This window comes from Suncus etruscus, chromosome 15 (genome assembly GCF_024139225.1).
Source record: "Suncus etruscus isolate mSunEtr1 chromosome 15, mSunEtr1.pri.cur, whole genome shotgun sequence".
Taxonomy (NCBI): Eukaryota; Metazoa; Chordata; class Mammalia; order Eulipotyphla; family Soricidae; genus Suncus; species Suncus etruscus.
Window position 1 is genome coordinate 56,576,412 of NC_064862.1, and position 13,690 is coordinate 56,590,101.

Genomic DNA, 13,690 nt, shown 5'->3' on the forward strand with positions numbered 1-13,690 from the left:
CTCCCCCCAGGGGCTGCTAGAATGCGTGGTCCCTTTTGTGTCTAGTTTATTACTTAGTGGTCTTATAACTGTTTGGTCTTGGTGCCTCCATTACTGCCCCCTCTAATTGGGAATCAGGACTAGAAAGTTCAAGTTATGTGGTTTTGTTTGAGGAAGAGAAAAGTAATATAATGGGGTAAAGATCGACTACGCCAACTATGAGCAGAGTCATTCTAGAGGCTCTCATCCTTGGTTTGAGGGACGAAGGGGAAAAGAAGAAGGTGAAACTCCACATCAGTTCAAAAAGAGGAATCAAATAAGATATCCAGTGAGCAGCAATAAAAATATGCACCACATAGTTGCCATGGTCGTGAGATAGGAAATATGACAAGGCGCAAAGAGGAAGAAAAGAAGAAAGAAAAAGTAAATATATAAATAAAAAAATGAACAACTACTTCAATATCTACCCCAAAACAAAAAAATCGACAAAAACTAGATAAAAAAAAAAAAGGATTATTTAGTGTTTTTGTCTCCCCCTTCTCCCCCGCATAGGCACAGTAAATATTGGGGTCATCTGAAACGGGAATTCCTTGGCCTAAGAGATACAGGGTTTCTTTGCCCTTGGAATATATTGTCATGGAATTATCTATAGACTCCTTTCACGTTCATTTGCTCTCCCCTTGGTGTTTTTGTGCCGCATGGAAGACTTCTACTCCGATCTGGATGATAAAAACAGACCTCTAACTCTAGAGGTCTCAGTCTGTGCACAGGTCAAGGAGTGGAACTTATGATGAAGACTTTCTTTGTGATTTTAGAAGTTCTGTTTCCTCGATGTCATTTTAATCTGTCTTCTGTGGTTAGTGGTCTTGGCCCTTGTTCTGAAACTCGGATGGGGCCTTGGAATATTGTCTTTCGTTATGTTTCCAGAAGACCCGTTCAGTTGCAATTGCCTCAGTCAGGACTCTGGAATTTGAGGTCATGATGGTTGTGCAGGATGTAGACCAAACCCTAGACGAGGGCTTTCTTGTTGGTCCCAGAATACATACTGCCCGGTCATGGTTCTATCAGCCGGTCATCTGTAGATCACGTTCTTGGCTTTTGCATGACCCATAATGTGGTAAGTCTACTGATTTTGTTTTATCATTAGTTGGTAAGGTAGGATAACCTGTTCTTATGTCCATTTGTTCCCAATTTATCAGGATATCATATTAGAACTCGCACATGTTGGAGTTTGAGTAGTATTCAGGATGTCCCAGATGGGCTTTAGTTTCTGTAGATGTTGTGAATAACTGTGTTGATTCTATGTCTGGGGTTCAGGATTCAAGTCTGGAGGTCGATGTCTAATCTTCTGGAGTCTAAGATGGATCCACATGACATATTTTCAAGGTGGGAGATTCCCCTGTATTGTAAATAAGCATGAGTTCTTATCCCTAGTAGATAAGAGCTTGTTTATATACGTGGGATTTCCCCTTTTGGAACATTTTATTCACTCCTTGCCTTTTCCAGTTTCTGGGGGCCCAGGTGCATCCTGGGAGGAGGAATATTAGGGTTTATTCTGTGAAGCAGGTGTATTGGGGGCCCAGGCTTACAATTCTTCTTGTTCTGCCCTCTTGCTTCTGTCAGCACATTTGCTTTTGTTGTTGTTATTTTAATTGCTTTGATAGCTCAGGTGACATGGTGCTGGGAGTGATTCCATCCACCATTTTGCTGTGCACAGTTAAAGCACCTCACCAGTGCCTGAGTGCTTTAGATCCTCCAGCACTGTCCCTTCTGTATCTTTCCCCCTCCAGGGCCTGGTGATCGGCCTGAGGAAGCCAAAAGTTTGGCAGCACATAGTCCAGTCTATTTCTTTGTTTGCTTCTCTGTGTACCACAGATGAATGAGATCACTGGTTACTGTCCTTTTTGCTGTATATCATTTAACATGATATCTTCCATCCAACTTGTAGCAATTGGCAGCAATTTAATCTTTTCTTAAAGCTGCAGAGTATTCCATCAGGTCTATAGACTACAACTTCTTTATCCGTTCTTGTCTCGTCGGCACAGGGCCTGTTTCCATCCTCTGGCTAATTGCCCTGAGCACTTCGGTGAACACGAGGTGTGCAGACATCTTTTCAAATTGATGTATTCGTGTTGGAGATAGATGTTGAGGGTGCTGCTGTGGTCAGAAGGAAGCTCTATTCCTCTCAGATGAGTCTCCTTAGAAACAGAACAAGGAAACCTTTCCACCATGTTTGAGGGTCTGTTCCCATTACATCCCATCAGCTTTGACTGCTTTCAGGCTTTCTGACATTTGCCTTCTCACTGCTGTGAGGTAGACATGTATTTACTGGGCCATCTATTCATCTCCTCTCCCCACTTTTTGATACTTAGTTGGATATCTTGAGGTTGAGCTTTGTAAATGCTTTCCTTGTGCTTTTTATCTGCTGTAGTGAACAAATATTTTTCTTAGTAACATTTATTTTTTAGCTCAAGTTTCTTTCACCATCTAAAATCTATTATTGTTTCTATTTTGTTTTTGTTTTGCTTTTGGGCTACACTCAGCCGTGCTCAGAGGTTACTCCTAGCTCTGCACTCAGAAATTACTCCTGGAGGCTGGAGCAGTGGCACAAGCAGTAGGGTGTTTGCCTTGCATGCACTAACCTAGGACTGACTGTGGTTTGATCCCTCAGGGTCACATACGGTTCCCCAAGCCAGGAGTGATTTCTGAGTGAATAGCCAGGAGTAACCCCTGAGCGTCACCAGGTGTGGCGAAAGAAAGAAGAAAGAAAGAAAAGGAAGGAAGGAAGGAAGGAAGGAAGGAAGGAAGGAAGGAAGGAAGGAAGGAAGGAAGGAAGGAAGGAGGAAGGGAGGAAGGGAGGGAGGGAGGAAGGGAGGGAGGAAGGGAGGAAGGAAGGAAGGGAGGAAGGGAGGAAGGGAAGAAGGAAGAGAAAAAAGAGAGAAAGAAAGAAAGAAAGAAAGAAAGAAAGAAAGAAAGAAAGAAAGAAAGAAAGAAAGAAAGAGAGAGAGAGAGAAGGGAGGGAGGAAGGAAGGAAGGAACGAAGGAAGGAAAGAAAGAGAGGGGGGAAGGAAGAAGGAAGGAAAGAAACGGGGAAGGAAGAAGGAAGGAAGGAAGGAAGGAAGGAATTACTCTTGGTAGGCTCTGGAAGACCATATGGGATAATAGGGACGAACTTGGGTAAGCCGTGTGCAAGACAAACACCCTAGCACTGTACTATTGATCTAATCCTTATTGTTTGGGTTTTTTGGGGGGGCCACACCTGGCAATGCTCAGAGTTTTGCTCTGTGCTCAGGAATCACTCCTAACAGGGCTTAGAGGACCACATGGGGTGCCAGTGATCAAACACATGTCTGCTGTATAAGATGCTTTTCTTACCAGCTGTGTTATACCTCCGGGTCCCCTAATTTTTTTTTGTTTGTTTATTTTGGGTCACACCCTGCAGCGTTCAGGGGTTACTCCTGGCTCTATGCTCAGAAATCGCTCCTGACAGACGGACCATATGAGATGGCAGGATTCGAACCACTGTCCTTCTGCATGCAAGGCATGCTATCTCTCCCCCCCCCAATTTTTTTTAATTTGCAATTATCCCACTTGTTTATTTTTGTTTTTCTGTTGTCTTTGCCAATGGAGTCATCAGTGAGGAAAACTCTGAGATCCGTGTCCTGGAGAGTTCTGCGGATGTGTTCCTGAGTGAATTTTATTTTTGTCTAATCTTTAGGTCTTTCACTCACTTGGAGCTAGCCTTTTGATGTTTGGTGGGGTCCAGTTCCAGTTTCACAGCTCCTTTATGGTGATGTTGTCTCATACCTACCGCTCCTCAGGACACTGTGACCATCAGGCCCCTTAGAGACCCTCAGATGATCTCAACTCCTTAGTTTAATTCCATCCACTGACTTGGCTTCTGTCATCCTGACTCAGTGTGGACATTGGAGATGCTGTTTAGCACTTTGGCCCCTGTTCCTATCATCTCATTACATCTCTGAGCCTTGCTCCTCCCTCATGCACCTGAGGGCTGGTGATCTTGCCTACATTTAGGCTGCTGTGGGGCTTAAAGTACCTCAATTCTCAGTTGCAAGCAGCAGATATTTGGGGGCTTGTTAAGAAGAAGAAAAGTATCTGTGATTCGCATCCCAGGACCAAACAGAGACAGGTGTCAGACCAACACAATCAGTGAAGCAGCTGCTGCCAGCGGGCTCAGAGACGGCTTTTGTGAGTGGGAGCCCACAGACCCTTGTGCTCCGGGGTCGCCCCATAGAAGTTCTTGCCAGGCTGTGGTTGTCTCAGAGACGGACAAGATCACCCATGCCCTGTATCACACATGTTCCTCCTTCAAAGCCAGCTGCTCTGCTTCCAGAAACTGGGATAACCCCAGAATCCTCTTTCCCAGAAGAGCTCTCTCTGGCCTTAGGTCTTACCCATCTGGCCTAATTTACCCAGACTTCTCCCCACTTGTTGGTTTGGGGACTGGGCAGCCCCTCACCTTAGCCCCAGAAGCAGGGGTGCCTCTGACATGGCCTTACCTTCCTGTTCCTGCCCTCAGCAGTCTCCTTTCACTCTAGGATGTCCGTGGCGATATCGTTGTGGGAGGAGGTCAGGGTGACAGCTTTGAGTCTCAAGATGGGAGAACTGTGGATCTCCTTGTTATGCTGAGGACTAGGGATGCCAGAAGGGAAGTGTCCCCAGAAAGTGGGCAGATCAGGGGGAGCAGGAAGGAGGCGTGAGAACTCTCTGGCCCATCTCACCCACAGAGGAGACCATGTAACATCAGCTTTCCTGCGGACAACAGACTCACACACCTGTGAGCCTAGAAGGTGACAGAGGAAGGAATTTTTCTAGCACTATGATTCTCCACACGCTTATTTTTCCTCCTGGCAAATGATTGTGTTTTTCTTTATTGAACTGTGGCTCACAGGAGACCCTGGAGTCTTGTCCTCCTCATCTTATGTCCCTTATGACTCTCCTAAATATCCCCCCAGCAAGAAAGGCAACGACTTTGAACCAGTCAGTTCACTATATCTTCCTCAGTTTCTTGGTTCTAGAAAGCTGACGGTCTCGTGATGGGTATCATGAGACTCGGATGAACTCACCAACCCTGCACCCTCTTGGGGACTCAGCCCCCATGTGTAGACAGAGGAGTGAGGACAGCCCAGCCCTGCATCCGCCTGGCCTTGGGCTCTGGCTGAATAGACACATTTGATTTCTAGGCCAAGGACTTGAGAGAACAATGAGCCAGAGCCCCATGTGGCTTCGGTCTAATCACAGAACATTGTTCCACATCTCTGAGCATAGAAGAGAAGAACTGGGAGAAAGAGGTGTCGGCCCCTCACCTGCCCCACCCCAACTCTCAGCAGCTCCCTCAGTGTGGTGGTCAGTGTTTCCCTGCTGTCCTCTTTGGCTCAGGCTCCTGACAGCAGCCAGGCCCCTCCTGTAATGCCAGCTGAGATGGCTGGGCAGGGCCTGGGGTGGTGGCACATCTGCAGGGAGGGAACCCGTGCACCCTGGGGCAGGCTGCCAGCAAAATTCCTTCCTGCCCAGAAAAGCACAGTCCGCAAGAGACCGGAGCCAGCTAAGCAGAACCACCGGACAAATCCAGAGGGAAATGGTGGGTGTGTGTGTGTGGGTGGTTGTGGTGGTGGTTGATGTTTGTGATGCCAAGTTGGAGGAAGGTGCTTGGCCCAGCCAGGTTTGATCCCTGGGGCCACTGCATAGCTTCTGTCCCTATGAGTGGTTGCCATAGCAGTAGAAAATAACAGCAGGAGGGCGCTTACCTTGCATTCAGCTGGCCCAGGTGTGATCTTCAGCATCCTATAAGGTTCCTGGTACCCCACCAGGGATAAACTCTAAGCACCATTAGGTATGGCCCCCAAATCAAAAGATCCTGTTAGCAGTAAACTTGCAAGAGAATGGACTGGGGAGAAAGCACTTAAATGTGGTGTCAGTGAGGAAGAATATCACCAGACTCTGAAAGAGCCTTCTGGGATCTGGATCTGGGCAGTCCTACAAGTCCAGGTGTAGACAATAGCCATGGACACGACCTGTTTCTTAATTGGATGTGGCAGCAGAGCTAGACCTTATAATTATTTTGGCCAGACACAGTACAATGGGTGAGGCTTCTGCTTTGAGTGCTGCAGATCCAAGTTTGATGTCCAGTACCACAAATGTCCCCCCTCCTTGGAAAACGACAGGGGTCACCCCTAAACACAGAGCAAGGAGTAATCATGGAGCATCAGTAGGTGTGACCCCCAAACAACCAAAAATAAATAAAGGTGACAAATAATAATGGTTTTTTAGCGCTACTTTAAAACTATTGGGCCTCAGAGATAGTATAGTACATAAGGAACTTACTTGCCTTGCATCTGACCAACCTGGTTTGGTCCCCAGGACTGCATCTGATTTCCTGAGATCCATCAGTCATGCAAATTTCAGTATTTTGCTTTTAGGAAAGATAGTAAGTTCCTTCGTTTTCTTTCTATGGAAAATCCTAGAAAGAGCCCATCCACATGAAAATGTCCCTTCTGGGCCTAGTTCAGTGATTAGAAAGGTTTTTTTTTTGGGGGGGGGGCTGTGAGGTGGCGTTAGAGGTAAGGTGTCTGCCTTGCAAGCGCTAGCCAAGGAACAGACCGTGGTTCGATCCCCCCCGAGTCCCATATGGTCCCCACAAGCCAGGGGCGATTTCTGAGCGTTTAGCCAGGAGTAACCCCTGAGCATTAAACGGGTGTGGCCCAAACAAACAAACAAACAAAAAAAAAAGAAAGTTTTTTTTGAATTGCATCTGACAGGTTCAATTCCCAACACCCCAGTATGGTCACTAAACCTCACTTGGATCACTTGGAGTGATCCCTGAGCACAGCCAGAAGTAAGCCCTCATCTGTGGGTATGGACAAAAACAAAACAAAATATGTATGCCCTAGCACACACATTCTTGCTTTCTTGCCTATAGAACCGTCTGTCAGTAACATGCAATTTGCTCTGGAACTAACTCATAGCTTTGGCCACCTGGACACTTCTTTTTTTTTTGGGGGGGGGGGCACACCCGGCGGTGCTCAGGAGTTACTCCTGGCTGTCTGCTCAGAAATAGCTCTTGGCAGGCATGGGGGACCATATGGGACACCGGGATTCGAACCAACCACCTTTGGTCCTGGATCGGCTGCTTGCAAGGCAAACACCGCTATGCTATCTCTCCGGGCCCACCTGGACACTTCTTTAGAGAGCAAATGAGCAGTGATGAAAAAATGGGGAGGATTAAAAAGAAAAATAAAACCTTCAGGTCTAAATATTTAAGATTTTTTTTGAAGTGACCCTAGTGTGTAAACTTTTCTTCCAGGAATGCCATAGCTGATTTCATGGAACCAGGGTGGATAAGACACTTCCCTGGGGGCCACCAAGTTAGCTGGGGCTGAAGGAACATGTCCCTTGTCTTTTGAAACATCTGAACCTGATCTTGCCTTCCAGCCCCCGGCCTCCCATCTCACTGTCCCTGCTGCTGTCAGAAGAGGAGGCAGCGGTCATCATTCAGGCCTTCTGGAGAGGCTACCTGGTGAGTGCATGGTTCCACACCACAAGGAGCCAGGGGAGTGCATTGCAAACCCCAGTTATCGTGGCCAGCACCAGGCATCAGAAACAATGGGCCTCTCTGTCCAAATAGGTCTCCGAGGGTGACTGAGGATTTTTTTGAAAACTTAATTTTGCAATTGTTGTGCAAAGAAACCTCTGACTTGTTTGTTGTTAGGCCATACCCAGCAGCACTCAGAAATCTCTCCCAGTAGGCTCAGGGGACATATGGGATGCTGGGGATCAAACCCAGGTTCATCCTGGGATGGCCATACGCAAGGCAAATGCCCTACTGCTGTGCTATCTCTCGAGCCCTAAACCACTGACTTTTTGAAGGTAGGGTGTGACTGACTCAAATAGAACATTTCGGTGGAAAAAAAACATTTCAAGAACAATGTGTGCTCACTTTAGGAAATAAAAATTGGACAAAGGGGGGCCAGAGAGATAGCACAGCAGTGTTTGCCTTGCAAGCAGCTGATCCAGGACCTAAGGTGGTTGGTTCGAATTCTGGCGCACTATATGGTCCCCTGTGCCTGCCAGGAGCATTTCTGAGCAGATAGCCAGGAGTAACCCCTGAGCACTGCTGGTTGTGGCCCAAAAACCAAAACAAAACAAAAAAAAAAAATTGGACAAAGGGACGTGAAGTGCTCATATTACTGGTACCTCTTTGAACCCAAAGTGAGGTGTTGCACTTAGGTGAAGCTTTGTAGAGTTCGCATGACTTAGTTCATAGAACAAACAATATATAGAAGCACTCAACCTAGAGAGAAAATGAGCCTTTTCTTTTAAAATGTGTCTTTTTGATTTTGAGTCACAGTCAGTGATGTTCAGGACTTTTTCCAGGCCCTGTGCCCAGAGATCATATCTATTGGGGCTTGAAGGACCATATGGGAAGCCAGAGATCTAACCCAGAATAGCCACATAATCCCTCAATATATGCGATCATTTGTCTGGTGCTGAGAGAATGCATTGCTCTCTGATTATTTGGTGGTTAGAAGCTTCCAGATTTCCCCCCTTCTCAGTGGTAGCAAGGCTCTATTTATGTCTGAGAGTCAGGCATGACCAGACTTGTTTTGTTTTGTTTTCGTTTTGGGGGGTTAAGGCCACACCCATCAGCGCTTAGGCTGGCTCTGAGCTCAGAAATTACTCCTGACAGGCTTAGGGGACTATATGGGATATTGGTGATTGAACCTGGGTCTACAGTATGCAAGGCAAACACCCTCCCCACTATACTATTGTTCTGGCCCAAGAACCATTTGAGATTTAGCCTCAACGGGAAGCCTATTCACGGATGCTGGATAGGGAATTGTTGCAGAGTTTGGGTGATGCTCTGGAGTCAGTGTGAGGGAGATCAGCTCCCAGCAAACAGCAGCCCATCCAGATGAGGGAGGATCATTGAATCAATAACAGGTTTGTCCATGATATGGAGTGGGCTTATCCTCCTATTGTTCCCTGGCGCATTCCTAAAAATCATGGGCCAGAGTCAAGGCTAAAAGCCAGACAAGGGTCTTGCCCATTTGAAGGTCAGAGTCTGTTCACATAGCCTTGAGATCCATCACATAGCCTTGAGATCCATCACGAAGCCTGCTCTTCAGCTCTGGAGACCACCTTGTACACCTGAGTTCCATCTTGGTGCTTGCTTGGTGTCCTTCCAGACTTAACACTTACTGGCTCTACTGTCAGTGCTTTTCTTTTCTTTTCTTTTCTTTTTTTTCCTGTTCCTTTTACTGAAACGTTAAGAGCCACATATGTTGAAATAGCGCCTTTGGAGTTGATTTCTTTCAAAAGCGCCATACTATTGTTTCAAAGCAACCCTCCCTCAGAAGCCTGGTGTGGACTGTGACTTCTCTGACACAATGAAAGGGGCTGTTGGCAGTTTTCTGCCCCATTTTCCCAGGCGGAACCTGCTTTTCTCCCCATCCCTATACTCATGGGTGAACTGTGTTAGAGGCACAGCCAAAAAACCAAGAGTGTAAGACAACCCCTTTGGGCTCATCACACCAAGCAAAGGCAGCTACCTGAAAACAGCCAGATGAAAAGAGGTGGGGTGGTGCATAGGTGAGCAGTAGGGGTAGTACCTGCATCATCTCTTCGGAAAGTTTGCTCTTGGAGAGAGGATCTGGGTGTTGCCTGGATGAAGGTTCAGAGGAAAAGATCCCAATAGTTATTGTGTAATAAAGTTAGCTGAGGAACACTAAGGGCAGAGGTGGGTTGGGAGGAATATTCTCAGTGGTCACTAGGAAAAAAACTATCCCGTGTATGAAATTATCTTGGAGAAGAGGAGTTTGAGTTTAGCATTGAGAGAAGAGATAATAGATGTAGCGCAGGTTTTTTTTTTTTTTTGGTTTTTGGGCCACACCCTGTGACTCTCAGGGGTTACTCCTGGCTATGCGCTCAGAAGTTGCTCCTGGCTTCTTGGGGGACCATATGGGACGCCGGGGGATCGAACCGAGGTCCGTCCTAGGCTAGCGCAGGCAAGGCAGGCACCTTACCTCCAGCGCCACCGCCCGGCCCGCAGGTTTTTTTTTTTGTTTTGTTTCTTTTTTGTGGTTTTTGGGTCACACCCAGCAGTGCTCAGGGGTTATTCCTTGCTCCAGGCTCAGAAATTGCTCCTGGCAGGCACGGGGGACCATATGGGGCTCCGGGATTCGAACCGATGACCTCCTGCATGAAAGGCAAATGCCTTACCTCCATGCTATCTCTCCGGCCCCCCTTTTTTATTTCTGATTCTGCATTCAGGAATTACTCTCGGCAGTGGGAGAACTAACCATATGGGATTCCAGGGATCAAATCCAAATTGGATGCATGCAAACAAAGTGCCCCTACTCTCTTTACTATCCCTGCAATCTCTTCCATATATTTTTTTTATTAATATCATGAAATTTCAGTAGCCATAAACACACAAGCATGCACACAACCCATTGTGACCAAAGAGGTATCTTGGAGTGAGCCTGGGAAGGATTACGGAAATCTAGATTTAATATGTCCTAGAAAAAAATTTACAAAGAGAAGGCACTAGGGCCAGAATGGTGACACAATCAGTAGGGCGTTTGCCTTGCCCGTGCTAGCCTGGGACAGACCATGGTTTGATCCCCATCCCACCCCCACCCCCCAACACCACACCATATGGTCTCCCAAGCCAGGAGACATTTCTGATCGCATAGCCAGGAGTAACCCCTGATTGTCACCAGGTGTGACCCAAGAACCAAAAACAAAAACAAAAACAAACAAACAAAAAAAACAAAGAGAAGGCACTATGACTTTTTTTTAATTAAAAATCCACTAAACATGGCCAGAGAGGTAGTACAGCAAGGTAGTCCAGTGGAAACCAGATGGCCTCTGTTCTTACCTACAACCTTTGTTCCCTGAGCAGGACATCCCCAGAGGCCTTTTCTCTGGACCCCTTGTTGGTACTTCCATTCTCTGAGCGAATCTTACTCCTTTCCGGAAGTTTGAATCCAGTCAAGCAGCCTATCTCATTGCTGCCACAAAATGAACCAGGTAGACAGACAGACAGGTAGTCCTTGAAAAACTCAGATCGTGAGCCTAGAGCCATAGAACAGCTGGGAGGGTGCTTTCCTTGCACCCAATTGAGCTAGGTTTGATCCCCAGCATCCCATATGGTCCCTAGACCTTGCCAGGAATAATTCCAGAGCACAGAGCCAGGAGTAACTTCTGAGTAACCACCAGGTATGGCCCCAAAACCAAAACCAAGCCGGTCATTCAGCCAACCAAACCCAGATTGTGTAACCAGCCCCCAGAGTAGGGAGGCTCCAGGATAGGAAATGCTATTTGTGGGGCTCTTGGGAGCACACTTTGGGACCCCTTCTCTTTCTGAGACTCATCTGGCTCTATGTCTTTCTGCCGCCTTCTGGATTCACGATTCATTTTTTGGTTGTTCTCACATGTGGAGCTGAATGGAGTCAGCTGATGGGACTGACCAAGAGTCTCTTGGTTTTCCTGCCCTCGGGTCGTGCTCAGCCTGGCCTGGGGGTGGGGGTCTGAACCAGACTCTTGTGCTTTGGTTCACTTCTTGCCGGCCTCCCTGATACTGCTGCCTGCTTCCAGCTCCTCAGCTTCCTCTTCCTCCTTTCCGCTTCAGGGGTGCAGCTGTTCAGGGCAGGGGTGGGAGTGTGCTTCCTCCTTTTGTGCATCTCTTTAGCTGTCCCTCCAGCTGACGCCAAGGCATGAGCCTTGGTCAATAGCAAAACAACTGGGGTGTGAGTCAATTTCCCTGCTGATCCAGGGTGAGACAATAATCTTTAAAAACTTGGTCCTTTATTTAAAAAAAAAAAGTGAATTATGAAGCAGATTATTAGCTTCCTCCTGGTGGGCAAGTCAACCCTGTCATGAGATCAAGTGGTTCCAGAGTGTTTTTTATGGGGTGGGTGGATGGTGGTAGTATACCCTGGTATACTCCTGGCTCTGCGCTCAATCCTGATGGTCCTCAGGACCCTATGGGATGCCTGGAATTGAACCTGGATCTGCTGTAAGCAAGCCAAATGCCCTCCCTGTTGTGCTAACACTCTATCCCCCAAGTGTGTTTGAATTTTAGTTGCATGGCAGTCAGGTGTAGTGTGTGCAGGTGAGCGGGTCACAGCATAGCCACTCAAAGCTCAAAGCCCTGTTTGTTTCTAGGACCCGACTTCCCTCCCCTTATCCTTGTTCTGCCGAAGCCCAGAAGCCTGCCAGGTGTGGGGGAGACCTTCCCTGTGAGTCTTAAAGGCCTGGCCCATAATGGAAGGAGACATATTGTTCCTGCCCCCTAAAACCTTGCATTTTTGGGGTCACTGTCACCAAGTAGAACTCAATCATGGTGGAGCTGAGGCTGGTCTTCAGGAATATCCTGGACAAATCACATCACACCATCCCTGAGACAGGTTCCACCAAGGATGGAGTGGGCCCAAGAGGTAGCACAAGGGTGAGGTACTTGTCTGGTGCACAGCCCATCTCTAATCCCAGCACTGCCAGAAGTGACCTCAGAGCACAGAGCCAGGAGTAAATCTCAAACACAGCCAGATAAGGCCCAGACCCAACCCCTGACATGCCCTGCCCCTTGACATCAAAAAAAGTAAAGTGTTAGAGAATAGACAGCTGCTGACCTCTTGGTGGAGGTATTTATTATTCAAGCAAAGAGCTTGAATTGGTTCTCAAATAGAAGGGAAGTGCCTGGGAAGATGCCTACAGGGGCAGGGGTGCCAGTTATTTGGGGGGATTCACAGGAAGATCTGTCAGTCACTGTGGCTGATTTATCTATGCCTGCAACCCCAGAATGAACAGCACTTTCCGTTAAGCAGCCCCATTTTCCTCTCAGGCTGGCAGGAAAGTCCTCCCTTTCCAGGGCACTTGAAAATCCCCAGGTTTAGGTCTAAGAGAACCAGGAAGGTGGAGAGGGTGCAGCTGGGACCCGAGGTACTGAGTCAAATGAGAGTGCACCTCAGCACTTGGAATCTCAGGGTTTTTTGAATGATGCTATTGGAATTCTTGGTAGAAGAGAACCATGATCTGACCTGACCTCCATCTGGGAGACACTGGGAGTTGTTGCCTGAGTCCCCAATGATCCCCACTTCTGGCATTCTCCTTCCAAGAAGTCCCTTCCCACCAGCACACCAGCACATGGCAGAAATGATGATGCAGAAGTCATAGATCTCTCTCTCTCTCTCTCTCTCTCTCTCTCTCTCTCTCTCTCCTCTCTCTCTCTCTCCTCTCTCTCTCTCTCTCCCCCTTTATCCTGAGGATATCAGTTGCCTTATCATAAGAGTCCTTCCAACCCTCATGAGGAGAAACTGAGGACTCCAGCTAGCAGCCCTGTGCACCCTCTTAGCAGTAGTCCCCCTTTCCCTAGTGCCCTCCTGAGGGCTGCATCAGTAGCTATGAAGCAGGGCAGGAGGCCATAAAAGTGGCCGCCTCTGACTCCTCCCTTGTGACCCACTGGTCTGGGTCTATGCTCTCACCATGCTCAGAGTCTGTGGGCCTATTTTGGTGTGTATTCTGTGATTCGTTGGCTCAGAGTCTGTGGGCCACTCGTGGCTCATTGGTCTGTGATCTGTGGGTCCACCATACTCTGTGATCTCTGACTCATTGGCCTGTGGTCTGTGGGCCCATTGTGGTATGTGATCTGTGGCTCATTGGCTCGTGGACTGTAATTCTATTGAGGTCT

General features: G+C 47.6%; 1 protein-coding gene across 2 annotated transcripts in view; it reads left to right on the plus strand.

Annotated features, from left to right (window-relative positions):
* Positions 1-13,690, plus strand: part of IQCK (IQ motif containing K) — a 95,237-nt gene that overhangs the window by 47,695 nt on the left and 33,852 nt on the right. For both annotated transcript variants that reach the window (XM_049789211.1, XM_049789212.1), the window contains exon 7: positions 7,432-7,516. In XM_049789211.1, coding sequence (XP_049645168.1) covers positions 7,432-7,516 — 85 coding nt within the window. The remainder of the gene's footprint in view (positions 1-7,431; positions 7,517-13,690) is intronic.